This window comes from Nelusetta ayraudi, unplaced genomic scaffold (assembly GCF_046127955.1).
Source record: "Nelusetta ayraudi isolate G7.1 ecotype Tasmania unplaced genomic scaffold, CSIRO-AGI_Nayr_v1 ptg000004l, whole genome shotgun sequence".
Taxonomy (NCBI): Eukaryota; Metazoa; Chordata; class Actinopteri; order Tetraodontiformes; family Monacanthidae; genus Nelusetta; species Nelusetta ayraudi.
This window is the reverse complement of record NW_027466054.1, coordinates 2,891,634-2,919,453: the sequence shown is the minus strand read 5'-3', so window position 1 is coordinate 2,919,453 and position 27,820 is coordinate 2,891,634. Positions and strand designations below refer to the sequence as shown.

At 42.5% G+C, this 27,820-nt stretch overlaps 1 protein-coding gene across 3 annotated transcripts in view; it reads right to left on the bottom strand.

Moving 5' to 3' along the window:
* atf7ip (activating transcription factor 7 interacting protein) overlaps positions 1-27,536 on the bottom strand; it is a 31,152-nt gene extending 3,616 nt beyond the window's left edge. For 2 of the 3 annotated variants that reach the window (XM_076044144.1, XM_076044162.1), the window contains exons 1-8: positions 26,961-27,536; positions 7,681-8,193; positions 6,983-7,430; positions 6,654-6,832; positions 6,400-6,537; positions 6,195-6,266; positions 6,018-6,082; positions 4,338-4,402 (exon numbers count right to left, since the gene is read on the bottom strand). In XM_076044144.1, the coding sequence (XP_075900259.1) occupies positions 4,338-4,402; positions 6,018-6,082; positions 6,195-6,266; positions 6,400-6,537; positions 6,654-6,832; positions 6,983-7,430; positions 7,681-8,187 (1,474 nt within the window). In that variant the 5' untranslated portion in view covers positions 8,188-8,193; positions 26,961-27,536. The remainder of the gene's footprint in view (positions 1-4,337; positions 4,403-6,017; positions 6,083-6,194; positions 6,267-6,399; positions 6,538-6,653; positions 6,833-6,982; positions 7,431-7,680; positions 8,194-26,960) is intronic. The other variant, XM_076044153.1, reaches the window with a different exon arrangement.
* Positions 27,537-27,820: the final 284 nt, after the last annotated feature.

Below are 27,820 nucleotides of genomic sequence, written 5' to 3'. Positions count from 1 at the left end.
CAATAACGATTAGCCCTGCAATTTGTTACTTTTTAATTTCAACACTTATCAGTCAGTACAGACCTTACAATACAGAGTGAAGCAACTGCCACCTGCAACCGTCCACTGTGTAAAACTTGTCTTGAGTTATGGTTTTTATTTTGGTAAAAGCATACTGCCCATAAATGCGTTAATAAAAGTGTATACTTGCACTGCACCTTTAAGTGTAATGGTGATGGTCAAAGCTTTAGCGTAGCTTACAAATATGCGGCCATATGGGTGAAACACATGGTCCACGGGCCACATCTGGCCCACCACATCAATTTCAGCCGCCTGCAAGACCTTCCACGTGTGATGGATCTGCCCTCAGCCTGTACGTTTGTATTCTACTCCATGCCAGTGCTCGCCACATTGGCTGCAACTACTGAAAGAATATGCATCACTTAAATTTCAAGCAGATACCATAGCTCAGCATAACAATACCATAAAAAAGCTGACTGCATGAAATTGGAAGTCAGACACGCAAACAAAACCAGGCATCCTGCTTATTTTCAAAATGAAACCACTATGGCTCATCACATTTCACCAGTTCACGGCACACGTCAGCAAGTCTTCAACTTCTCTAATTGGAAGTAATATTGTTATACTACACAATCTGTTTTATGGATACCTGCAGGGATTGTTCAACATTTTGTATTATGGTATTATGGAAAATTTGCCTATTGCCACAATACCTTTAGTCATGGGTACTTTGCTCTTCATTATCAGTGCTGGTTGTTTTGAGATCCTGGGTGTCCTGACAGCAGCTCTCAAAACAACAGCTGCTATGTGAACTCACTGGAGGTGAACAGTACTGGTCTCCAGAGGTGGCAAAAGTACTCACATTCTGGACTTAAGTAAAACTTTGGATAGTTGTGTAAAAAATACTCTGGTGAAAGCATTTATCCAACTCCTTTACTCAAGAAAGTACATACTAGTACTGAGGGAAAAAGTATTATATTTATTGCGACCAATGAAATAACACATTCACAGACAATTCTGCAAAAATGAAAAGGCTTTGGTCCTCTATATTTTTCCCTTTTTTAACTGCAGCACAACCTAACTGCAATCACTAATAGTTATGACCAGTGAGCCATTATTGGATGTTGACACCTCTAACAACAATCACCAATGTTATTTTCTCCAGGTTTATTTTTCCTCTGCACTGAAAATGTACTGAACAGTGACCCCAAAGCTGAGGGATGCTAAATTAGTATCCCTTTAAAAACGATCCACTTTTGTGTTTAACCACACAACAACATAGTGCAAATAGCTCCATGTCAAGCAGCAACAACTATAGTAAGTGAAATTACTTTGAACATAATTTGTATACGTTAAATACTTTTAAAACACAAAAGTAACAACCATTCTTTTTCCAATGTAAGGAGTAGGAAGTACAGATATTTGTGTACAAATGTAGGGAGTAAAGGTAAAAAGTCACCAGACAAATAAATACTCAAGCAAAGTACAGATACCTGAAAAATCTACTTGAGTACATTAACAAAGTGTTTGTACTTTGTTACTTCCCACCACTGCTGGTCTCAATCGCTCAAAACTCATCAATTACACAATGCAACAACCCCAAAGCACTCTTGTGGACAAATTGTGTTGTGCACATTCACCGAACTCTGGCAATCTTATTACAAAGTGCATGTCTACCATCGAATCTCTTTGATCCATAACCATAATTATTTCTTTTTGTTTTGGTTTGTCATGTGTATTTTCACAGGGATGAATACAGCAGTGGTTTGGCCATCTCTGACCTCTTTCCTCTTCTGTATGGTGGTTAGACAACAACAAGATCACCCTTATGGAGAGACAGTACCTTGAGAGGAGGGCACTGAGGTGGCCAACGAGATGAAAGGCCTTGAAATATTAGGGTCTGATCCATAAATTCAGAGACAAGGGATTGAAAACAGGGCTATTCCCTGCAGAGATGGGATGTGGAGAATTCCCTGCAATCAGTGTGGCAGTTGCTCTCGGCTCTGGGCATAGATGAAAAGAACAAGAAGCAAGCTGCTCAAGCTTAGTGAAATAGGCTGAAAAGGCCTTTTGTTGGATATGTTGTCAGTGGGAAGATCAAAGCAGGAAGTCAGAAGCAGATCAACAGTGCTTTGGCCACCACTGTCGATCCAAAAACTTGAGTGTCAAAACACTAGAGGGAGGTCACCTAATGAGGTGACCGTGAAAAGCACTCACTCACACCCATAATTACCTTAGTACCAACTGAGCATACTCATCTTCTGAAGACTCCTTGCAGCAGGATATTACATGCAATGTTGCAAAGTTCCAATTCGCTCCAATCTCAGTAAGTTCACTGTACTTCACAATGCTCGCTAGTGTCACCAAGATTTAAGAGTTTATAGTCACGCTGAATATGGAAGTACAGCGGAGTGCTGACTCCATACCAATGGACGCCAAATATCAACTCTATCAAGAGGGTCCAACCCAACCTCCTAAGACTGTTCAGAGACCGCTGGAAAGAATCATGTGACTGTATCACCTATGGTACTTGTGTCAAACTGAAGGCCTGCAGGCCAAATCTATCCTGCAACGCTATATGAATGCTGCCCTTGAAGGTGTATGACTGAATTACACAACTTCAAGGAAGCCGTGTGTGAACATGTTATTTGTATGATAGTGGCAGTGAAGCAATTTGATTCTCATTGAAGTGTGTTGTGAATAAATGCAGCAACCATGTGGTGGAACAGTAACAAAACAAAAGATTTGCTTATTTTCAAAATAAAAGACAAAAGGTCAGTCTTAATTGGCTTATATTTTGCTGGTATGCCAACAACACAGTGGTACTTGGGGTCAATTTCAAAAGCAATTAGTATAAGAATCTCCAAACCAAAGACAGTGCAGCTGCTTTGTCCTTCTTTAAGTTGGGAACAAAGTGTCTGTTTAGGTTAGTTCATATGTATAACAAAAGTATGCCACATAATTGGATGGAAATGAAAACGATCACCCTTCAAAAGGGGTGAAAGACACCCCAAAAGTGAAAGTAAAAAAGAATGATGCTGCAGACCATCTTGACAAAATGTCATTGTAGCAACTCAAAACCAAACGGCCCCTCTGACCATCACCCAACATTCACTCAAATTTGTCCGAGGCAATGTGGGTTAAGTGTCTTGCCGAAAGACACAATGACAGACTGGGATTTGAACCGCCAACCTTTCGGTCATTGGACAACACGATCCATCTCCTGAGCCACAGTAGCTCAACCATCGCTGACCAACCACCAAACCGGTCACGTCTTGTCACATGAGCTCAGGTTGAATCTGCTCTCATCGGTGAAGAGCACTGGATGTCAGTGGGGCAACTTCCCAATTCTGGTGGTCAATGGCAAATGTCAATCGAGGTCTACGGTGCCAGGCAGTGAGAACAGTGTTGCACTACGGGACGTCGAGCCCTCAGGCCACTCTTATGGAGTCTGTCTCTGATTGTTTGGTGAGAAACAATAACACCAGTGGTCTACTGGAGGTAGACATTTTGAAGGGCTGTGCCAGTGCACACTCTTGTACAAAGGAGCAGATCCTGCTGAGAGTTTCAGGATCTTTTAAAGGGCTGTCCGGCTCTGCTGATGTAACTACCCACTACCCATACCTGGAGTCTTCTCCATGCTCGCTCGTGAGACTGTGCTAGGAGACACAGCAAACCTTGTTGGGCTACTTATGCGACCCCTGTGCCATCCAGATACCGCACCACACTATCATCAGATATGCTGATACAAGCAAAAAAAAAAAAAAGAAAAATCAGCCAAATGAGATGATAATATATATATATATATATATATATATATATATATATATATATATATATATATATATATATATATATGTATAGTTTTGGTGTATTTAGTCACTGTTGCAATGGAAATAAGTTATGGGATTTTGTTGCAATACCACGATCAGTGTATTTGTGTTTAAAAAAAAAAGACAGCTCATTGGCTGCTCTGCATCCATTCTCAGATAACAATGGCTAACACAATGACAGCACTGCAACGAATAGGGACAGAGGAGAAGCATAGGCTCCTTCAACAATGCAGTGCTAGAAATGCTAGCGACTACTGTATTATGGCTGACTCATGTTGTCTGTTGACAATTGTGAAAATGTTGTATTTCTGTGTTTGCTTGCACAAGCATGGGCACAATCACGTGTGTTTGTAGCGAGACCAAAGCAGGCAACACAACCCAAGGAGAACACGCTCGGATGAAAAGAATTTGCTTGAGCATTTAGACCCCAGACACTTAATCTTGAGAGATTTAAGGGTAAAAGACCAAAACTTGATTGAGTTTAAAGGAAGAAATATTACTCACCAGCGGTCTTTGATGGAGAAACAGTTGTTGAAGCTTGTTTTAATTCCACAGAAGTCCGAGCTGGCCTGTTTAGAGAAATTGCTGATACTTAGAGGTCCTCCTGCTTACGTATGATTGTGTAGCCAAGTGAAGAGGACCTAAGAATGTTCTCTGACTAGCATTTTATTTCCATCTATACAGTAAAATGTAAACAACTTGCAGGAACACTCTACCTTGTGACTAAAAAACAAAAAACAAAAAACAAAAAAAACACAAACATGTCAATGACTTCATAAAGCTGTGATCAGTCAACAAAAAAAAATGTCATTCAAAGTGTGGTTCTCATGCCATAATTTGGGAACAATAAATTTATATTGGTCGTATGCAAATTGAAAATCAATGCAATGAAACTAGAAATGAGACATAGCATTGTGACATTATTGACATTTGTCCCAGTATGCTTCTGTTTATTTGGACAAGGCGCACCCAGAATGAGACAGCAGGGTTTGCTTTTTCCTAATCGTACTCTTCAAAAAACTCCGGTCTTCTCTTTACACGCAGTATTTCATTGATAGCGTCACGTATCAGTCTCCATTTGTCGTAGGACAGTTCAGGGAATCGTCGCTCAATGTAAATCCGCATTGCTCTCCTTAAGTTCACGGGCAGCGCCTCCTTGCCCATCAGTCCGACGTAGTTAACCTTTGCGACCCATTCACAGTAGACATCGTATGGGACCAAGTAGCGGAATAAGTGGGATGCGTAGCGGTCAGGTCTGGCGACTCCTGGGGGTTTCTGGCTGTTGTAGTAGATCACTTCCTCCATGTGAGAAGTGATTTTGCGAAGCTTAATGTCTGCTTTGCACTTTCCTTCACTGAATCCTGCCAGCTTAATCGCCATGGAAATATCACGTAACCTATCGCCACCGCCTTCTTCCTCCATTTTCTCTTTGTCCTTGGCCTTAGCAGGCAGTGCAGGAGGCTTACCAACAGAGGGCGTTACACTCTTGCTGGGCACCTCAGGCTGCGGCTCTACTGCCTTCTTGCACGCCACACTGTTGGGAGGAGAGGTGCAGCTTTAACTACACTCTGCACTGCCTGACGACACTATCAGGCTTCACATTGTAGAACGTCACAAGACTCAGGACCTGGACCGACGCAGGGTTGTTTGCAAAAAATAAAAAAAATAAAACCCAGACGGGATCGTACGTTTTATTCCAAGCTAGTCTTGAAAATATTTTGTGTTGATAAGAGTTTAAAAAGAAGGTCCTGACAAACCCAAAAATAAACACAAATGTCGGTTTCCAAAAAAAGGTTCTGGATTTGGAGGATGGAAGGATTTTGTCCATGGTTTGTCCATGGTTTACAGAGTGCAACCTGGGACAATGTCAACTATAGCATGCTATGAACGACTGTTTGCAGTTCTGGCTTCAGTCCGGTATTGTCACGTTCATACAAAGGCCAAATTGTACCTACACAAAGGATTCTAACATGCATACTACTGACAATATTAGATACATCGGTGATGGAAAATTGGATTTCAAAAAAAATATTTTACCATTAAAGAATTCTAGTCTAGCAAAAGGAAGTCTAAGTGAAATCATTATGAAATACTTCCAAAATACCCTTACGAAGTGTACGGTAAATTCACAATTTACCAAGCAAGATATGGTTGACAGAAAACACAAGACAGAGACACACTTACCGTTGAAGTTGCGTTGTGACAGGAACTGTGGCAGTTTTGGCAACTATAGCTGCAGCAACAACTGCCTGTAGAGATCAGACAGCATGTTATAGGAGACTTCTTATGCAAGATAACATTAGTGGAACACAGGGATTCAAATATCACAGGTCGTAACAAGGCAGAGAAATCATTTCTTACTTCTTGCTTCTTTTTGTTCTCCGTTGCCTGGTTTGCCTCCCCAAACTTCTTAGCTAGCCGGGCTATTTTTGCCTGAACAAACAAGACAGAGGGGAGGAGCTTAGACAGATGTCTAACAACAACCAGAAACAAAAAGATCCTCTTTCAAACCAGAACATAATGTACATTTTAGTAAAAAGTGCAATCACTGTTGCCGTCTACTAACTTGTAAAGCGTTGATGGCTGTCTGGTGTTTGACAGAACAGTCAATCCTGTCCACTCTGTCCTTCAGCTCTTTGAAATGTGTGTCAAAAATGGTCACTTGCAAGGCTCTCAACTGCTTGTCCACAAGTTGTTGCACAATCTGAGAATAAAACAAATTAAGCAACATGACTAAGCAATAATCAATATTGATTTCAGATTTCAGTGAGTTTTGACTTTGGCTCAGAGTTCTATGCAGGTTTAGGGGGGACTACAAACCTTCTCGAGCTTGTGGTGACTCCCGGCTTTCGCTGTGATCTTTAGTTCCAGTTCTGCCTCCAACTCTTCCCTGTCCACTTTGGCTCTCTTTAGCTCTCTCTTAGTTGCTGGTTCATCGTTTTCGTTGCCCTCTGACAAAGTGCGTTTCAGTCCAGGACTGGAGACCTTCTCTTTGTCTGCTTTGGACACAAAATCAAACCAGAGCATTCACTACACATTGATACTCAGGAGCAAAATAAATGGGAATTGGCTTTGATCTTCTTAGGATGCCAGTTAGTCTGAAATAATTCTAATGAGGCTATCAACGTTAAATGTCGGCTTCCTCATACCTGCATCGGACGGTGGTGTAGACGATGGCCTCGGCGACTTTCCAGCTTGACTGGTTTCCATCTTTTCAGTTTTGATCTTTAGTTTTACCAGGTCCACATCCATCTTTGTGTCATTTGTAGATCCCTTCCTTGCATCCTCATTTTCCCTTTTCTCCTCTTTTTTCCCCATCTTTTTTAGGTCCTTTTCTTGCTTTAAGTCCGTAGAGGAGGAAGATGCAGAATGGGATGAGGGACGAGAAGATTGCAAGGAATCTGAGGTTGTTGATTTGGGGGAGGAAGGCTTTCCTTCCTTTTCTTTGGAGGAGTCAACGTCCTTGTCTTTGTCCGTTTTAGTGTCCATCTCCATAGGTTCTGAAGAGTCGATACCTGGAGTCGGACTCGAAACCAAACCCTTTGCAGAATCCGATGTCGATTCCACATTAGAGTTCTTTGTTGTAGTTTGACCAGCCTGAGGAAGAACATCACTTCATTAGTTTTTAAAGACTAAATGTATCAGAGTTCTTAATGATAAAAAACCCAAACCAGTTACTGCCTCATTTCTGCAGACTATGTCAACTTAAAAACTATATAACTTAAAAACTACTTAAAACTACTTAAAAACTACCTTTTCAGCATAAGTCAGAACACATCTAATCTGTTGAAAGTCTCCAATGTCTCCACTGTGAGAATGTCGAACAAAAGGAAACGTATGTATTCACCTCTTTCCTTCCCTTCTCCTGCTTCACTTTCAAGTCTTTAGCCGAGGTTTCCTTAGACGGTGGTGGTGTAACAGTCCTGTTTGTTTGGGACTTTGATGAACCTTTCTTTTCATTCTCTTCCTTTTCATCCTCCTGCATCTTTTTCAGTTCAATGTTAAGAGAGTGAAACGGTGACGTAGGAGAGGTGTCGTCCTTTGCCTTGGGGCTTTGCGAGTTGACGGGGGTGGGGGATGGGAGAGGAGCGGGTGAGCTCTGCGATGCTGGAGAAGGAGGGACGGTAGCGCCGGGGGAGTTAGAGTCCGAAACGTTGTTTAGTTCTTTGTCTGCTACTTTCTGCTCTTCCTCTTTATGTGTGCCGTTCATTACTGGTTGAGAGGCGTCAGACGCAGCCGTAGGTGCGCTCAACAACGTAGTGTGAAGACTGTCAAGTTGCTGTCGATCGCTGATCTTCATGGTTTTTCTAGCACGAAAAATCTTCTTCTTCTCTTCTGTCACAACAACTTCCATCGCTGCCTGTGAAATGAAAAGACAATTTAGTTTAGACAACAATCAGACAGACAATACCATGGTGACAGCTGTGACCACACGTTGTTACAGTTTCAGGCACCTCAGATACCCCTGTACCCAAAATGCACTGGACTGTACTGCACAATATAATTAAAAAAAAAAAAAAAGCTGCAGTGTATCAGGTTGGGCACTAGGCGTCACTGTGTAACCCTTGTCCACTGTTTGTTCTTTTCCAGAACATTCTTCCACCACAACATACCAGAGTGGGTTCCAAACAACTGGGTTCTGTACTTTTTGAATCTGATTCCGTATCAAAATCCTATCAAAAGGATTCTGACAGTTTCATTCTACTGCATCTCCGTAAGTGACAAAGGTGCAGCTACGTGATCCTCTGGGCCTTTTACATATCACTCACAATAGCGTCAACTTTTTCGTTAAACTCCCATTTCTGTAATTTCCTCAGTGCCTGGTGGATGTCACGTTTATCTGAGCTACAATCCAGAAGAGAGAAATGACATTGAGGATAAAAACAGAAGGGCCCAACCTCTTTCCCATCCCCCCTCATTGCTATTGGTTCTGCACTCAGCAAATCAGAGCAGGCAGTTTGAGGCTGTGTTGGCAGCCCGAAAGAGGCTATGTAAAACACCAAGGATTTGCTGTACGGAGATCTGATTTTTGCACACACTGCAGCACTAACACTACCTGTTAAAGCTTCCAGCTAATGCTAAGCTAATTATGTTCATCTGATCAAGGATACGACCGCATTACCCTGAACATTTTTAACTCTGCAGCCAAAGAGACGTGCCGTGACGTCAAGTGAAATACAGCATCTCATAAAAGAAGAATGATTAATGATCAGTCCTGCACCTTCTAGCTGGACGTCTCTGGCCGTGGACTTGCCACCTTTTCCCCACAATGTACAAGGTTAAAAACAGAGTGGTTTACAGTCCATTTCTGTTTATTTTAAACAATCAAAAAATATGTAATCAGCATGAAATTAGCAGTTGAAAGAAACAGAGTGAGCCCCAAATGACTACTGGCTTTGAGAAGAGTGGTCTGTGTTTATCGCTAGGTTTTCATCCGAGTGGGGGAACTGTGATAATAATGGCAACTGAGACGCACATCTATATTTGGATGAAGACTAAATTCACGCTGCCTATTTGGATATTGATTCCAAGAGGCTTTCAATATTGTAAACATTAAAACATTAAGCAAACAAGAGAACTGCTCACCAGGTACACGCAGAGAAAGGAAGGTACACCCTCCTTTCCAAAATATAGACGCAGAAAGCCCATAGCTGGCTGTCAGGTAATATGACAAAAGCACAATTTAGCAGATATACAAATATAACAGTTCTGGGGTAGGAACAGAGTCCAGGCAATCAATAGACTTCACTTATCTGTGTTTGTTGTTAGCTTACTGCATAACAGCAGCAGTCAGAATTGTCTGCAAAGGACTTCTTTTCTTTCGCCACACAGGTTTATCAAGTTGGCAAACCGTGAGATTGGCATGTGCAAATGTAACACTTGCTGCGGGGACTTCTCTGGTTCATATACTCAAGTGTATACTTAACACTGTAAAGTACAATCAGCATAACAAGACGCAACGGTAGGCGATCTATATTTAGCCGTTTGCGAACAACAAGTATCCTTGGAGAATACAGTAACATGTGTGGTGAACATCAGGGTGACCTTTCAGCTTTAGTATTGAAGATTGACCCTGACAAAAGCTGCAATGTAGCATAAACAAGCCATGAGCACTGCAAACTGTAAGAACAATCACTGGAACATTTCACATTCCAATGTTACTGCAGACTGCGCAGAGCATATTACACCCCTCCCCCATCCTGCGGCCTCGTTCACTGCACCGAGCGCTCAAACTTAAAATGGCCGCCAGCTCTGGTGCCTGACTGAGCTCTTTGTAGCTAGCAGAGCAGGATTCTTTAGCGTGTGTATCTGGTTGCGGCACACTGTGCACTAGCTGTGCTTCTATCCTCAGCCTAAGTGAGGATCAGTTAAAAGACATCATCAAAAAATATAAAACATAAGTCATACACTAGAAAAGTCTATCTTACCAGTAATGTTTCTTTCATTTTTTTTTTTTTTTTTCTGGCCTCTTTTTTTTGGGGGGGGGGGTTGCTGGGGGCTAACAATGCATGCACAAGACTCTTAACTCCTAAATGCTGTACTTGAAATTAGAAACTGTTCTAAAATAACTCATGTACACATACGTAGTGAAAGTATGTATACATATATATATATATATATATATATATATATATATATATATATGCACACATACACACCCATGCGCGCAGGCGTGTGTGTGTGTGTGTGCATGTGTGTAGACTTTCAGGTTGACTCACATTAACGCCTAGTGACCAGGTACAGTGCTGCTGAGCAAAAGTGAGATCGGCAGTAACTTTAACTGGACTTGAGCCTGTTGAAAAGCAAACCTACATCTCTAAAGTACCAATTAGCAAAGCCCCTTCCCACAAGCATTTTTAACCTTCAGGTGCGCGTGAGGCTAGAAACAGCAACGGGCATCAGAACAGCTACAACATAGAACCACATGTTTAGAGCAGTTCTAAAGCAAGGAAAACATCAACCTTTGGGTAACCGCTGGGTAAATGGGATTTGTTGATTGCAGACGCAGGGAACGGCTGAGAGGCCAGGGGAGCATAAAAGAGAAGGAGGGACTTAGGAATAGTCCACCTTGCTTCCTGCAGGGGTAGGTTGTCCTTGAACTAGTAAAGACAGGTTCTGTCCTAAACTTGACAAACAAAAAGTTTAATATGCCAAACACTGCCCCAATATTTGCTCTGACAAAAAACACATTTTGCTGAAAATGTAACATTGCACCTAGGTGCATTTTTATGCACCTTGTGTACATACCACAATTGATCAAAAATGAAATTTTTATTTTATACTGCAATAAAGTAAAGCGTGGTGATTAAAAAACAACAACGCTAGCTAGCAGCCGTCAGAGAGGAAGTACCCTGCAAAGACTGTTGCTAAGCAACACCCATCCCCCAACTCTAGCACAAAGTAGTCCACAGTATGGAAAGCTACAGCAGCTCGGAATGAACCATTCTGAGAAAGACAGCAGGGGGGTGGGGGGTTTTCCTACTTAGAGATAATACTACGGACTGAAATGCTAGTACACGGTATGAAGTACAGACATACAAACACATAAATCAACGTAAAAAAGAAATGGGGGGGGGGGGGTTTCCCGATTTAACTATTACAAAGAAATTACAAATTAGACAGACATAACTGCAAATTAACCCTTTCAACTACCCACTTTGGTATTATAAACAAATAAATATATATATATAAATATATATATATATATATATATATATATATATATATATATAGAGAGAGAGAGAGAGAGAGAGAGAGCGAGAGAGAGAGAGAGAGAGATTTTAACAGCTCTATAACAGAATATATTTAAACTGTCAAAAAACAACTTGCAAAAATCTATTTGCAAAGAATAAAGCGAAGAACTGGAGGTAAGAATGCTTGTAAATTCTAACAAAGCACAGTGGCTTGAAAGAGAAAAAAGGATATTAGGTAAAGGGGAGGAGCATGTTTCAGACTGTACCAACTACCAAAGATTTATTTTTCTTTTTTTAACAAGCAGCTACAATCTCTTAAAGGTTTCAACAAGTAAAAAGTCAAATGCCATTTTTTTTGTTAAAATGCCAAACATCCAAAACCAAAATATTCACTTCAAAAAATACCTAGCTAGCGCTCTAGACTCAGCACTTGCAGACCAGCAATGCAGACCAGCAACACACGCTGGTTGGGTGCTAGCGGCCCCCACCTTTTCCTTTCTCTGTCTCCCTCTCTGTTTCATGTGTGTGTGTGTGTGTGTGTGTGTGTGTGTGTGTGTGCGCGCCCGTCTCTCCCTCTCTCTGAAAAAGCCTCTTCATTTCAAATCTGGACTGAACCATTAACAGCTGAAGGGGTGATTGAAACCAATAAAGAGGAAAGTCAAGGTATATGACCGAGCAAATGATGAAACAGTTAGTGTTATGTACAGTTACGATGTAATTATTTCAACAAAAATATGTAAATATTTTTTCTAAAAAAATGAAAATCTGACTACTCATTAAAGAATAAAACAGGTACAGACAGTAGGAAATGAGGTTGAAATAGTATATCCAGGAATAAAAACACTGCACTGTGTGAGATCATTCTGAATGTTAGCTTGCCAGTTCCATGCTAGCTAAACACAAGAAATTTGAGCCTCACACACCAAGCAGCCTCAACATGCCCTGCCCCTTCCACAGCATGGACGGCTGCTGTAAAACAGACTGAACCATTCCAACAGGGCAGGGGTTTTTCTGTCATTGTCAACACAGACAAAGAATACTTACTCAAAAATGTGAATATAATTAAGCGTACTACTTCCCTTGAAATTAACAGCTGTGTATCCTTAACAAGAAACTTTGGCATTTTTATATTTTGTGACCGGTCATAACTTGAAAAGGTCATAAAAACAGCAGTCTGTGTTTCATTAAAAATGTCCCTTTACATTTGTTGTGAACATCAATTCAAAATTTACGCCTGTTCCTGACTGTAAAAGTATGATGTGCGTTAAAAACTGAGAGTCCTTCTCTGCCCAACCCCCACCCTGTCTGATACTGCAGAAGCACAAAATGGCCACCAGTGCCGATGCGAGCAGCATGCTGAGGCATGAGCAGATCCTGGTACAAACCCCGCCTTCTTCACCGTGAGGGGATAGCCACAAAACGCTGCAAATTTCACATAGCTCTAAATAAAAACAGAATAACTATCAAAGCAGATTAAATGCTTTCAAACTTTAGTACAGAGTACATATGCATGGATCTCACTTCAAAAATGTACTTTGGAGTGTCCCTGCTGCCGCCAGGATCACATGGTATGACTGAAGGGTTACCAAAACCTATTACTTTCAATCACAGTTCCCAAATTTTGGGTCAATTGCCTATTTATTTATTTATTATTATTATTTTTTTTTTAATGAAATAAAATGTATGTAATTTAAATAACCTGCTTTATGTCATTCAGACTGCAATTTGTTTTTCAACCACTATAGCCATAAAATCACTTTAGTAGGACATTGTTAGTCACAATAAGTAATCAGGTTTTATGTTACCCTGTCTAAATAAAAAAAAGAAGGTAACAGTCCTTTAATAATCTATGTTTCCAGGTGAAGCTACATGTGGGTGGTTTAAAAAAAATGTCTGCCAGTGAGAGCAAAGCCTGCATTCCAACCGTACTCAGCATTGTGCACAGTCCCCTCCCTCCTTCAATGCCTGCATCTGGATTCACTGCTCCACAAGATGGCCACCTGGTCTACCATGCGTTGATTCACATAGCACACAGTCTCAGTTCCAGTTGTTTCTTGCACAAAATGGCCCACTTAATAAAAAAAATCAAATGTTTGTGTGATTCTTATCAGATGTTTGTAATTGGTTTGAAAAATAAAAGTCTTAAAAAAAAAAACTTTGAACTAAACACTACGTTTCTTTTCTCAATGAGGATTTATCCAACCAGCAAACAGATGCGCTGCTCTTGAAGCAAATGCAACAGCCGCCAGCTTCATCTAACGCATAACAACACTACTGGCTGCTTTTAGCCTAAAAAGGATTCACATGTTAGAGACAGATAGAGGTTGATCAAGGAAGGAAGGAACCTGTACTACAGGGATGACTCCTCCATCCCACGAGGGACGAAAAACCCAAGTACCTTATGTTTGAATTGTAGATTGTTGTTGTTTTGTTTTTTTTTAGCTCAGCTGTATGGATGTTTGGTATGTAATGAATTTAAAACTAGGCAAGTAGCTGACATGACAATGGGTTCTGGATAAAATGTATCAAAATGAGCAAATAAAATTGGGCAATGCCCTTTAGCCAGCAGTCACACCATCATTACATTTAGGAGAATCAGTTCAATTGGCAGCCATACTTGCTAATGGAATTATAGTACTACCAATATGCTTCACTGTTGAGGTGGTACACTTCAGATCTTGAGCAGTTCCTCCCCTTTGCCACGTTCTCATTTTTCTTGCTACAAACTGATCTTTGACTCAATTATCCACAGGACATTGTTCATGTATTTTTTGCCAAATTATTTTCTAACCTTCCTGTTTTTGAGGCTCAGCAATGATTTACACCTGGAAAAACCCTCTGTATTCATTTAGGTGAAATCAAAATTTCATAACTAGGTCCCAGCGAGTTGGCAATAAAACACTCAACACTCTCCCTCTGATACTACTTTACTTCACACTGACTTTGCTTGGTCTAACTCCACTTCCAAGTCAAAAGAAGATGTATACACAATCAGTGCCAAATGCTGACGTTCAATACAGAACATCATTGCGACAGTATGTATCAGTTTCCTGGCTACCGTATCAGGAAAAGGATGCATTTCAATGCCAACTTAAATGGCATTTAAATAAACTTTCAAACAGCCATTTTCCACCAAAATGAACCAGATGCTAGTTTGGTGCTAGTTTGTTCATCCTAAAGCCTGACGTACGCTCAAATCCAGAAAACTACGTTAGACCAAAAAAATCTGGATCTTCAAAACATTGTGAACGCACAAATCAATGCATGTTTCATCATCATCATCATCATCATCATCATCATCATCATGGGGGAATTGATCGCACATGAGAGCGTGCCCGGCTCCTCCTCAGCGTCATGCCGCTTTTATAAAAATATGTCTGCACTCGAGAGCTCTGATTACATTTGGAAGTCACCCTCTTGCTGCAAATTGTGCTTTAACTTCGTCCTGATCAACTGCAGTGTCCGGGGATTTGATCTACCTGACCGACACATGGATGATTCCATCCCATACAGCTGGCATGGTTGGATTGAGGTTCGACTGGAACCGGTGTGTCTGCCAGCTCTTTTTAGAAGGTCCCTGTTGCAGGAACCCCAGCGTGCTCAGCGGCTGTTGGCACCACAGCTCCTTATCGCACAGTGCTCTGAAGGACTGCGGCTCGAAACAGAGTTCTAAAAGAACCACCTTGGAGAACCTGACACAGCTCAGGAGGTCCAGGTGGTTTCCTGTAATTCTTTGTCAGCAAACTGCTCTGTTCACCATATCCTCCAAAAGTGCCCATGCTGCCATTGTTTTCTACACCTCTATGAGCGCATGGTTTTACAAAGATCGCTATAAATGAACGTGTTGTTCATCAAAGCCTATTTGAAATCGCGTCAGTAACCGTTTCCCAACACAACCAGCAAGTGTCGCCAAAGGACCAACAACCGTAGAAATGTACGTACTGCAGAAGGTCCTGGGTTCAATCACCGGCCAGGTCAAAACAAAAAAGGGAATCTTTGGGTTTCCTCTTTGTGTCCGATTCCTAAGCCCAGAAAAATTGAAGGGTTGTGCCAAGAATGAGGAGCTGCACGTCTTAAGGGCGATTTAACTGAATGTCGCCACCTCAATCGCATTCGCAACACCGCGATCCAAGAAGACCGAGATTTTGGCAAAGCAAAGCAGAAAATCTGGACGCCGCTGCTAAAAACAACAACCATACCCACGTTTACCATACCCTACGACAAGTGAAAACTGGCTGTTACCAGAGGACACACCTGGTGAAAGACACACATGGCAGCATACTCAACACAGAGTCTTTTACTTCTGATGGCTGGCAGGGCCCTTCGTCTCATCATTGAGAAGCCCAAAGAATTTCGCCAAGATAGCCATCTATACATCGCTTTCCTGGATCTCAAGGCGCCATTCCATACTATGGACCATTCATCCCTCCAGAAAATCCCTACTATCCTTGGAGATCCCCCCGAAAGATCACCACTCTCTTTCAAAGAATGTACAATAATGCTGAAAGCTGCGTCTGTGTCAACACCAAGGTCTCCAACTGGTTCTCAATCAACAGTGGAGTGCGACAGGGATGCGTGGCTGCCCCAGACCTTTTCAACTGCATCATCGACCATCTGATGGACCGGGTATGCTCACGAGACCCCGGAATTCGTCTCGGTAGCTATCCCCTCACAGACCTGGAATATGCCGATGACACTGCACTAGTCTGCTCCACTCTCGGTCAACTAGAGGAATCCCTAAGGATCTACCAAGGGGAAGCCAACAAACTGGGACTCAAGGTCAGCTGGGCCAAAACCAAGCTCAAGAAAATTGGAGGCGAAGCACGCCCCCTCTACATATAGATGGTGAAGAAGTGGAGTTTGTGTCCTCCTTCTCTTGCCTTGGGTCCACTGTCAAAAATTACAGCGATTTAACACCAGAGATCAACAGGCGATGCTCTTTGGCTGCCAGCATCATGAACTCTCTCTGGAAACCACTATGGTGACACCAAGCCATCTCTCGCAACACTAAACTCCGGATCTGCAACAACATAGTCCTTTCCGTCCTCCTGTATGGGGCCACTCACCAAGACACTGGCAGCCAGAATCAACGGCTGTGACACATGCGCAGAATAGAGGGGATCAAATGGCACCACCGAGTCCCCAATAATGTACTTCGGGACCGAACGCAGCAACCCCCAGTATCACGCCTGGCAGCACAGCGCCGGATGCGCTGGTTTGGTCACATCCAAAGACTACCCGCTGAACATCCCACACACGCAATCCTCCATTTCAATCCAAAAACAGCTGGATGGCGACAGCCCCCGCAGGAAACCTCACACGAGCTGGACGGACATTGTCACCAGGGACCGACAACATCTGGGCCTGTCTTTGGCCGAAGCTGTGCCTATCGCCCAGGATCGACCCAAGTGGAGAGGCCTGGTGAACCTGATTGGCTCTACGCAAGACGCCGCCATTGACGTTGAGCAGAACACCCGATGATGATGATGATGTCAGGAATGTGTCAGAGGAGCATGTGATCTCCAAAGAAGATGTTTACAATGTTCACACTGCTTACAAAGTCACGTTTAGTGCCTGTTACAAACTTTAGTCCCAGAGTGTTCCCTCTTAATCATGTCCTCAGTTCAAATAGAAGAAACTGCAGGTTATTATTAAACAGTGCCAGCTACAGTCTTAAGTTTATCATGCTTCTCTTCAGTGACAGTCCTCCCTTCTCTGCTTGCGATTAGCCGACATCCTTGCCCTTGTATCCAACCCAACCCACTAGAATCTGCAAAGGCAACAAGTGATGGCCAATCAGTATGATGTCCCATACTCTGTGTTGAGTTACATATCGAGGCAAAAGCTAATGTCAACGTAATTTTTTTTTTTACAAACTATACTTGTGAATCAATTTAAGGTGGACGACCCAGAAAGGAACAGCCTTCGTAGTCATTAATCAGAGACCAAGCCCAAGTGGTGATCAGCTCTAGCCAGTCTCACTCAGGAAGAGACATCCTTGTATTTGAGTCTTTTTGAACCCAAATGTAACCTCTTAAACATGCTCCAAATCCCCTAAACATTCCCCAAAATGCAAACAAAAATTAGCAAAGAGGCTAAGACGTGAACATTTTCAAAAAATAAAATGAACCTCAGGACTTACCCTAGCACAGACACAAATCTGAGACCTGCCTATTCCTACTTGCAGGGCTAGTGTTAACATTGCAATGTTGTCAATTTCGAGTTCACGATTCACCTCAGTGGGAGGAAGCTGGAGTATCCAGAAAGAACCCGAGCTGGAGTACCCAGAGGGAACCTACAAAGACACAGGGACAACATGCAAGCTCCACACAGAACGAACACTGGCTCGGGCATCCAACCTGCGACCTTCTTGCTTTGAGACAGTTCCAGATATTAGAACAGTGCCAACCAGTGCACCACTTCTGCATGCCTACCACTTCTGCATGCCTACAACATCTGCGAGTCTCAGATTTAAAACAGCCCAAGTCCCAGCATTGCACATAAAAGTTTGCCAGTCCGCAATGGGTTTCCATCATTTTGAATAGTTACAAATGTTTTAGTTTTAGCTGTATCAGAGGCAGACCAACTAATGTTGGAATGGGTATGCCATCTTAGAGGGTGCAGGCTGAAGTTTTGAGTATGTATTATGTATGTGGGGGTTTTAAAATATGAAGATAGCAAGCAGGAGTAAGCCAATAGCAACTACTGAAGTTGAGAAATTAACATGGAGAAGCTTGTTAGGTTGATGGGCGGCTGACGCTCCCAGTGGAGGAGGAAATCCACAGTCTTAAGATACATTTCTTAAATGCACACACATGTCCACAGATATCTAGGCAGTGCTATTGCCGCACATTTCAACCATCTGAAGCTTGGAAGCCGTCTCACCATCCATGGTGTGCTGGAGAAAGCGGACAGCTTCCCTCTGTGGTGATGGTCTAATTTGTGACGTGGTAAAAATATTTTTTTGCGAGATGCATAGATAGGTTTTCTCAAGCAGAGTTCAGTGGCAAGCGCCTGGTTCTTAGGTTTCTGGCACCCTCTACCTACCTACAGTATATCCTCAACCCACAGCCAGTGTCCTTATCAACCATTCTCCCCAGGCATCAGGAACTTACTTTCCACCCTGCAAACAGCATTTGGTTGAGAGCTTACTCTACAGAGTGACTTCTCAGTAGGGCTGCACGATTATGGCCAAAATGATAATTACAATTATTTTAGTCAATATTAAAATCACGATTATTCATCGGTTGTGCTGCTGGTTGGAAATTGCGCTAACGTCGCAGCATTTTCGTTGCCGGGGTGGGGGCGGGGGGGGCAGCACGCTATCGCTATCGCGCTACGCTAACTCAGTAAAGTTACGTGCCGACAAAGTTTCGTTGGGGTGGGGGGTGGTTATGACTGGCTTCACCGGGGCCAGACAGAGACATGCAGCGGGCCGGATGTGGCCCGAGGGCCGTGGTTTGCCCATGTCTGCACTAGGTCCTCACCTCCAGATGCTGCTGTACTGTCTGCTCCCGACATCGTATCTCTCTCTCTCACTCTCTCTTGAATCATTTGAGGCTGCCGCTTATGCTGCGGCACTTCCTGCCGCTGCTGCAGGATTTGCTCGCTTGCTATTTCGGCAGCTTAATGAAGTCTTAACCTTGCGTTCGCCCCCTGGTGGTTGGATGACTGAAAGTGGTTGTTTTGACATGTACGGTAGCCGGCTTTTTAAATGTTAATATCGCCGACGATCACCTTAATTTAATCGTGGCAGCCAATATCGTGATCGTGATTAAAATTCGATTAATTGTGCAGCCCTACTTCTCAGTATCTAAGAATAGCACTCTGTTACAGCTAGTTTTCATAAGTTCGTCCAAGAACTAGGCTTGGGCGATAAATCGATTACGATAATAATCGCGATTAAAAACTCCACGATTACGATGATAAATGCATGAGCTGTTATTTCGATAACCCAACCAATCCCACAGGAGAGAAACAAGCGCGTGCTAAATGAACAGCCAATCCCAGCAGAGAAACAACGGCGTGCCTCCTTCCCTCCACCCGCCTCCTCTCGCTCGCAACAACTGAGATGGGAGACACACACAGCCGTCCGCTAAAGCTAGTTATAGGAACACGTAGAAATGAGTAGCGAGGAGCAGAAGTCGAGGGAAGTGAAGAAACTGTCCAAAATGTGCCTGAGAACTGTCCCCTGACACCGAGGGTGAGGAGGAATCTGAAAACGTCCAGCAGGATGAAATAGTGGCGAAGAAAGGCAATACCAGTTCGGTGATTTGGAATTGGTTCGGCTACCTCAGGTAAACAAAGGTTTACGTTTTCATGCTAGCCTCCCCGCAGGTAATGCTAAAAACGCGCTGCTGCAAGAGCCCAGGGGGAGTGTGCTGCGTGATACTCCTAGTTTGATAAAGGAGTGATGTTCCTGTGTCGTCAATGACAGGTGAACTTATCAAAGGCAACTAAGAAATAATGCATTTTTAAAATATAGGACAATTAAAACATTTTCCACTAAACCAAAACATCTCAGGCCAGAGATCCAGGACAGTGCCAGAAAACTTCAAGTCCTATTAATAGTTATACTTTTGATACAGCAAGGCTGCTTCTCCATGTGAAAGGGCCTAGTAGCTTCCACACTTCATCTATGCCATGCCAGAGTAAAAGGGAACAATGCTGAGGACCACTTTAAAAGCAGACCTGGGAAAGAGAACGGCACACTCAGACTAAAATCTCAATCCAATCGAACTGGGCTGGAACCAAAAACTAGGGCTGGCCCTCTAATGTAAAACACTGTGGGGTAGATCCACAAAGCGATTGCGCGGCGTTTGCACCAGAAAATCCGTGTAAATAGCGCCAAAAACGGTGATTCCGATCCACAGAGAGGACGCAAATGTGAAAATCGGCGCAAAATGCGCCGAGGCGCAGGTAGCGGCAGGGTTGCGCCAGAACCATTTGAATGTATTTAAATGAGTCATTACGCGCAAAATGACACCCCCTTCTATGCAAATATGCCTCATTCAAACAGCGGCAGATCCAGAAAGAGTTTGCGCTCGTGTCCGCGCGCAGTTTGACAGATGCAAGCCAAAACCAGGCGCAGCTTCTGTCTGTCAAAGTCTTTCTGGCTTCTGAGTGAAACTTTCCTCTCTGAAAAGCCTGAGATATATATATATGGCCCCCCAAATCTTATATATAGATAGACATAGACTACAGTATATATGCCAGTATTTTAGATAGGCTATGGAAAATACAAATGGTACTCAGGTGTTGGTGACTAACGCATCTTGCGTCTTGACTTTCTTTCCATTATGGCAGCAGTCTTGGTAGACGGAGGAGGCATCGTAATGCCAGGCGCTCAAAGAAGCGTTTATCCTAGCAGAGTTTCACTGTCAAACACACGCACTCACCAACAACCTCTGGCGCAAACTGCTCTCAGGTTGCCAGACCGCAACATTCGCACCTGTTTCAGGTGCCGCATTCGTGGGCGTGTTTGCGCCTGCATGTCATTAGCGCAAAAGCCTTTTTGGATACCCGCATCTGTGGCGCAAAATGCGGCTGCAAAATGTGCCGCATTTTGGCGCTGCACACCCTTCTTTGAGGATCTACCCCTGTTTCTTTCAAATAGGCCAACAAACACCAAATTATATGATGCAGCAAATCATTGACAAGTGTCAAATGATGCGTATTAACACTTTGGAAGCAGAACATGAGGCTGGAATTCTGTTTCCTACTGCAGTCCACTAGGAATCAATGATATACCTATGTGATTCGGCCAATGCCCGAACAAGGTCAAAGCAGGACTTTATGAAGAACAGATGGCAGCAGTTCTCTTAGAAAATAATCACCACCGACCACACTGGAAATAAAACAGTGGTATTCCATGCTTTCTGTGACTATGTGGTGCAACTTGTTCGTGAATGTGTGTCCCTTCCTTTTCCTATGGGTGGACTTCAGCCAGTGGCCTTTTGTAGCCTGTGCCAAGAGCCAGATAGATGGGACTTCTTGGTACTTTTTTAGGAATACCAATCTGACATCATTTGAAACCATAAGAGATTGGCCCATAAAAGTCTTAAGGTGCATTCACACAAAGACAAACCATGCCATGCTCAAGCATGTTTGACCCAAAGTCTACATTATTTCAACAGGTGCACATGCTCTCTTCTGTGCTTACTTGACTGTAGTACAGTTGTTCAGAGCACACATGCAACAACGGCCAGAAGTAACCGTTGACAAAATTAATCAAAAAGCACCACAACTTCTTGACAGAGAGAGCCATGTTTTCAATGAGGTTGTCCATTGTGCCACTACAACCACACGTCAACAGTAGTCGATGACATCGGGCCATCGGTGCCGTATTCTAAAGTGATTATGCACAGAGTGTATGCAACTGTGCTTTCCATCATATGGGTTAGGGGTAATGTGAGTGCAGGCCAGCAGGGTACTAGGGAGGGAGGGCATTCATGGTTCAGTACAGTACAGAGCAACTGGCCCTACTATGAGTGTGCCCAGCAGTTAAAAAAAATAATAATTTAAACTGAAACTAGGTAAAGCGGCTTGCAAGATATAGAATGAAGGAAAACATAAGGTTTTAAATGTATAAAACCCCATAAAAATACAATGTATTACATACTTAAGCTGGTGAAAAACACTTGCAATGGATTCCAAGAAAAAACAAGTTCGTGTGAAATTAGAGGTGAGCCTTTTGGAAGTTATCCCTGACAGAATTGAAATCGGGAACCACAAGGCAGAGTAATTCTATATATATTTTCAATGAAGCCTGGTATTTAAGGAAGTACGCCTGACAGCGCATTTCACATTAAGGGCACTGTCAGGCGGTCTTCCTTAAATGTAGGGCTTCTTTAAAAATGGTGCCACAAGATGGCAGCTATACATGAAAACCGTTCTAAGGGCGTTTACCCACAGACGCCCTGGGTAACATCTCGGTACGGTACGGGTCGGTATTCAGGCATTTCCACGAGCCCCAGCACGGTCCCAGGGGTTACGATTTTGGTACCTGCCTCCGTGGGGTTAGAAGCGAGCAGAGCTGACACCGTATGGGTGACGTAGCAATGTGCAGGGCACTGATTGGGTAAAAGTTTTGACGAAAGCCGAAGGCAGTCTCTCACGAAAGACCAAAACTGCCATTTTTAAATGCCCCGCGTGTGGATTTTTACAGTTTCGCGTATTAAAAACTGAAAACATTATGAAACTGTACCATGGGCGAACGTAAAACTACAGACGTTTCTGTTCTCTGTGGCCAAAGAAAAAGTTGGACGGACGGAGCGCCACGCAATGAAAAGCCTTCCTGGTTTCGCAGCCGGTGGCCGTCGATGTACAGCGAAACAGTGTCTGCAGAAATAAAGAAAATAAAAATGCTGAGCGACTACTGAAGCACCAAGGACTACAACGGTCGGAGTGGAACGAATAGAGACAATGTTGGAGGTTTGTTCAGCCTAATTCGGATGCGATGGAACACCGACGCGGTGGCCAACGGGAGTGAGACGGGCTCGACTCGGCCGGTGGACGACGAGAGAATAGTCGAACACGACGCTATTTGAAAACATGCTTGAGGACTGTAAATGTGTTTTGTAACATCAAGCAACTTTAGTTTGAAGGCTATTTGCAAAGTAGAGCCGTTGAATCGTGTTGATAAACCGCTAACCACCAACTCCGTGCTCTGCTTGTGTTGTGTTCGCTGGCAGCGAAACTTAAGAGGCGGCGATTCTGGCTCGCAAGTTTCGTAAGTGTCACTCCTTGTAGCGATTTTAACGCTGCTAGCGTGTTAACACCGGTGGAATAGAGCTGTTTCTGTTTTGTGCTTTGTGTGGACTTAAGTTGTGCGGATATTCTTGTCTAATAATAAACGACTGTGAGACTCAGGTGATTGTTTCAGCGTCTACATTTTCTCTTCTAGGACAGTGTTTTGATACAAGTCCAACAGTATGAAACACAATCATTCTAAGCCCTACGAAAATGTCTCGCACAAAACAAAACAAAACCACAGTTAATACAAAAAGTGAATCCTAAGGTTTCGGGGACACGGGAGGCACAAAAAAAACCCTTCGGTTCGCCTTGCAACCGTGACTCCGCCCACGCTCAGGTACTAGTCAGGCTTATGGAAATACCTTTCAACCGAGCTGTCCTGTACCGTGAAGGGCTGGCACTAGCCGCACAGGGCTAGTGGGTAAACGCCCTAAAGGTAGGAAACCCAAATGACTTTTATTGTGCTACAGGTATACAGTTTGATTTATGTAATTATGGGGAGTATGAAAATCATAAATCAAGCCACATTTTACATTGTGGACATTTAAAGCTGAACAAATATTAGTTCATCATACTAATATACTGCAAAAACACAAATACTGGCCAATTCCAACAGGCTCCTACAGATGGTCTTTTTTGTATTGTGTGACATAGCAATGCAGTAGGACTTTGGCGCTACCGAGAGTTAATTTCAGTTATGTGTGTTTCCGATTCTTTACGTAAGTTCTACGTAAACACAAATGACTCTCCCACTGGCATGCATTCACATTACCCCAAACCCAAGTGTTCTTAAACATGGTTGCCTATGCAACATACGTCATCACATTGAAATATATCACTTGGCTTGACATTATCAACTTTTGCTTTTCTGCGGTTGCAGAAGCACAATTCGCTACAGAGAACACAGCCTCACTTAAAAAAACAGGAATCTTTGATCAATTCTATAGTCAACGTTGCACATGTCAAAGTTCACGGATTGCTTAAGGAGGCATTTTGCAGCAATGGTGCACTTGTACATGATTTGTTCCAGAATAGCAGACGGAACAGACAGACAAGCACACCTCCTCTAATCGTACTACAGCTAAGGAGATGTACCGTTCTGCAGCATGAGACTGAGTGCTAACACAAGTCAAATGAACCAAGCTGTAGGTGTCAAACATGTTTAAGTGCAGTGCAAATTGCCTAGTTTGAATGCTAACTAAAATGTTATCTATATACAAAACGATACAATTATGTTGGACCAATGCCTTTCCTACTGCACCTTATCCACAATGCTGCAGTTAATCTGGATTTGATCTTCAAAAAAAGTATGATTCCAACACCAACACAACAAAACACAAATACCAATCAAGCAAGTTACAAGTAAGCACAACTGTACTTTCAATCATCTTGGTGGTCTACAAAGATGGGAGGAGTCAAACGTAACAAGCAGAGCAAATAAAACACATCACATGTAATGGTGTGCTATGTATTATAGGGACGCGACGCATAGTTTGATCTCATTTAGGCAATGAAGATCCCAGGACAAAGCCTGCAAAAACCACTATTAAAACACACCAATTTTTCCTGATGGACAGGTATGCATGACCATTACTTACCTCTAGGATACATTAGACAGACATTATATAAATCAACTGAATTACTTAAACCTGTGTTGTATTGATGCTGAGCACTTTCAATGTCCCATTTCATTGATGTGCTGCTTTCAACTGTTACTATGTATTAATATTTTTTTGTCAAATCTGCAATTTGATGAGACGGAGCACTTTTTGAATGTTCAAACTTTAGGGATTCCAACATATTATTTATTAATTAGATAAATAAACCAATGCGAACATGAAGTTTATTTTAATTTAAGAATAAAAAACTGGGTTAGATTTCCACTTCACCTGTGGTAACTCAAGGGCCAACAATTGCACAGAAAGAACCTATAATTGACAACAAATCTGGATTTAGTCTAAATGATCGAGCAGCTTGGCATTTATACATTTTTTTTTTATTTACCTGTGTTGCTTAGAAAAAAATTGCTAAAAAAAAAAAAACTCAACAACTGCAACACTTGAAGTGAGTAGGTGGAGCCTCTCCCATGCGTCTTCTTCAGAAGAAAAAAAGCCTGTCTCTAATAAATAACATGGGCACCATGTGAGCACTGCAATTGGCTGGAGTGGGGGAGGTGAAACTAGATACAGGAAATGTGCACTCTTATAATGAGGATATCTGAATAAGATGAAGTAGTCTGAGCAAAATTAGGCTTGATAGGCAAACTATATAGGATTAAGCCGTCAAATGTAATAATAATACTAAAACTAATACTTATATGTGACGTTTTGTGATTCTTTTGATTCTCAGTTTTTGGAGTAAACACTCAATTTGTGACTCATCTGTAGATCAGACTATCAGCTTCATGTTTTTTTTGTTTTTCCATTTCTCCAAGAGAAACTCCAAGAGAAAAGCAGAGGGCAAAACTGCAGTACTCTTGTCTCACCACTCATTAGGCCACTCCCACATCCTAGGACAGAGTGGCGCATGGAAAATTACTGGACTGTACCACTTTAGGCCAAGAGGGGGGTTTAGCCACTCAGGATTGAACAGTTTCCTCTCCTCTTTGACACACTTTTGTGTTCAGTGACAAAAAGGTTTTTTGTTTTTTTCAATGTTTCATATTTTATGTCATTTACTCAATTTAAAAAGTATTAAATACAAATATAAAGCAAGGAAGGATGGTTTTTATATCCATACAATATGATCTAAGATAACATTTCCATGAAGAGAAGCTACATTTGGTCTTTCGGTCCTGCTTATCATGGTGTATCATAAATATCTGACTTTGATTGTGTGCCCCACCTGAACTATCAAAAATGTCTGCAGTGTACAAAAATTTCTCTGGCTGCACATTTTAGTAAGAAAAAAAAAAGGTCATCTTACTAATTCAGTACGGGTGGACCTTGTTAGTGAAGAATGCAAATGATGAACAAATACAAAAAAAAAAATGTGATTGAAGTATGATTAAATCCAGTGCAAGCACAGTCTTATTAAAATATATATATTATTTTCTCTTTTACAGCCACCTCTCTCTGCATTTGTTATTTGTGTTTTGTGTATGCAATACCTGACCTCACTGGCAAGAAACCTGGATTTACGCTAGTGCTTGTTGAACAAACAGCGTATAGCCAAATATCCTTTTTTCCCCTTCTTTAGTTAAAGTAAGTGGTAAGGTGTGCTGAATGTTTTATGAGTAAAATAGTGGACTACAGATGTATTCTCTGAAGATTTTGGTCATGTGAACTAAAAAATGAAATACATGGTATTTGCTGATTTTTTTTTTTTTAATGTAATGTATACATCGTATTGTTGGGGAGGGGTGCATTTCCAGATCAATGCGGGAAAAAAATAATAATATATCAATAATCTGATCCAAATCATATTTTAAGTACATTTCACTATGTAAGGTTAACGCTAGCTAGCCTTAATTTTAAAAGCGCAGCAACTTCTAGCTCAGCAATGCAACGCTACTTAAAGTAAATGAAATCCAGGAATTTAAAATTCCTTTTTAACGATCCAAAACAAAATCCAGGCATGGTACACCTCCAAAATTAGAGTGCATTTTGTCATAGTGCATAAATACGAACGTAGGTTTAAGCAACTTAGCTAGCATGCTGCCTGCAGTACCCACACTCACCGTCTTTCGCGACGTCGGGGTACGTTCCCGCGATTTCCAGTCCCGTCGAGTATGGAACGTTTCCTCCTCCGCAAGCTGCCGCGTTCGTCCGGACCCTCCCGGGTACCCTTTGAGAGCTTAAGGTGTAGTGTCAAAGCTCCAGTTTCGACATATAACGGAGGATAGCAGCGCACCGTCCCTCAGCGACCGTACACTTATGCCCCGGCTAACTCAACTGATAGCTCTCCTCTGTCGCGCGCCTAGGCTCCTCCTCTTTCCGCTCCAACACAATAAAAGACTACATACGTCAGCCGCCGCTTCGGTCGACAGACAGACCGGTCGCCGCCGTCTTGAACGTGTTTTCCTCGCTGAAACTTGCTTCGAGGCTGACGCCGGTGTTGAAGTCGGTAGCTAGGAGGTAGGTATGAACACCTCCAGGGTGTCGTAGCGCTTTGTAGTCAGTTTGTGTGGACGGTGTTGCAGGACTAACACAAAGCCCGCACAGCAGCACCTCGACGCTGTGGAGCCTGACTGCACTGTGGCTGGATCAACTACAGAACCCACGATCGGGGCTAGGAACAACAGAGAGCAAGAACATTAGCATGAGAAGGGAGGGGGTGGGGGTACGATTTGTTCCCAACACACACACATGCTGAGGGGGCGGGATTAAACGACGAGGGAGGAGTCACGAACAACTGCAAGAAAAATGACCTAAAACAACTACCATGTTGTTCTGAGTTTTAGCAATACAAGGATTGTAGGTATATTTTTGACAGGTCATGTGCATGGGAGTAACATGAATTGTCTGTCTCTCTGTGTAGTTTCTTTCTTCAGGTGAAAATGGAAGAAGAGAAAAACAACTAGAGTTTGGTTTTCTAAAT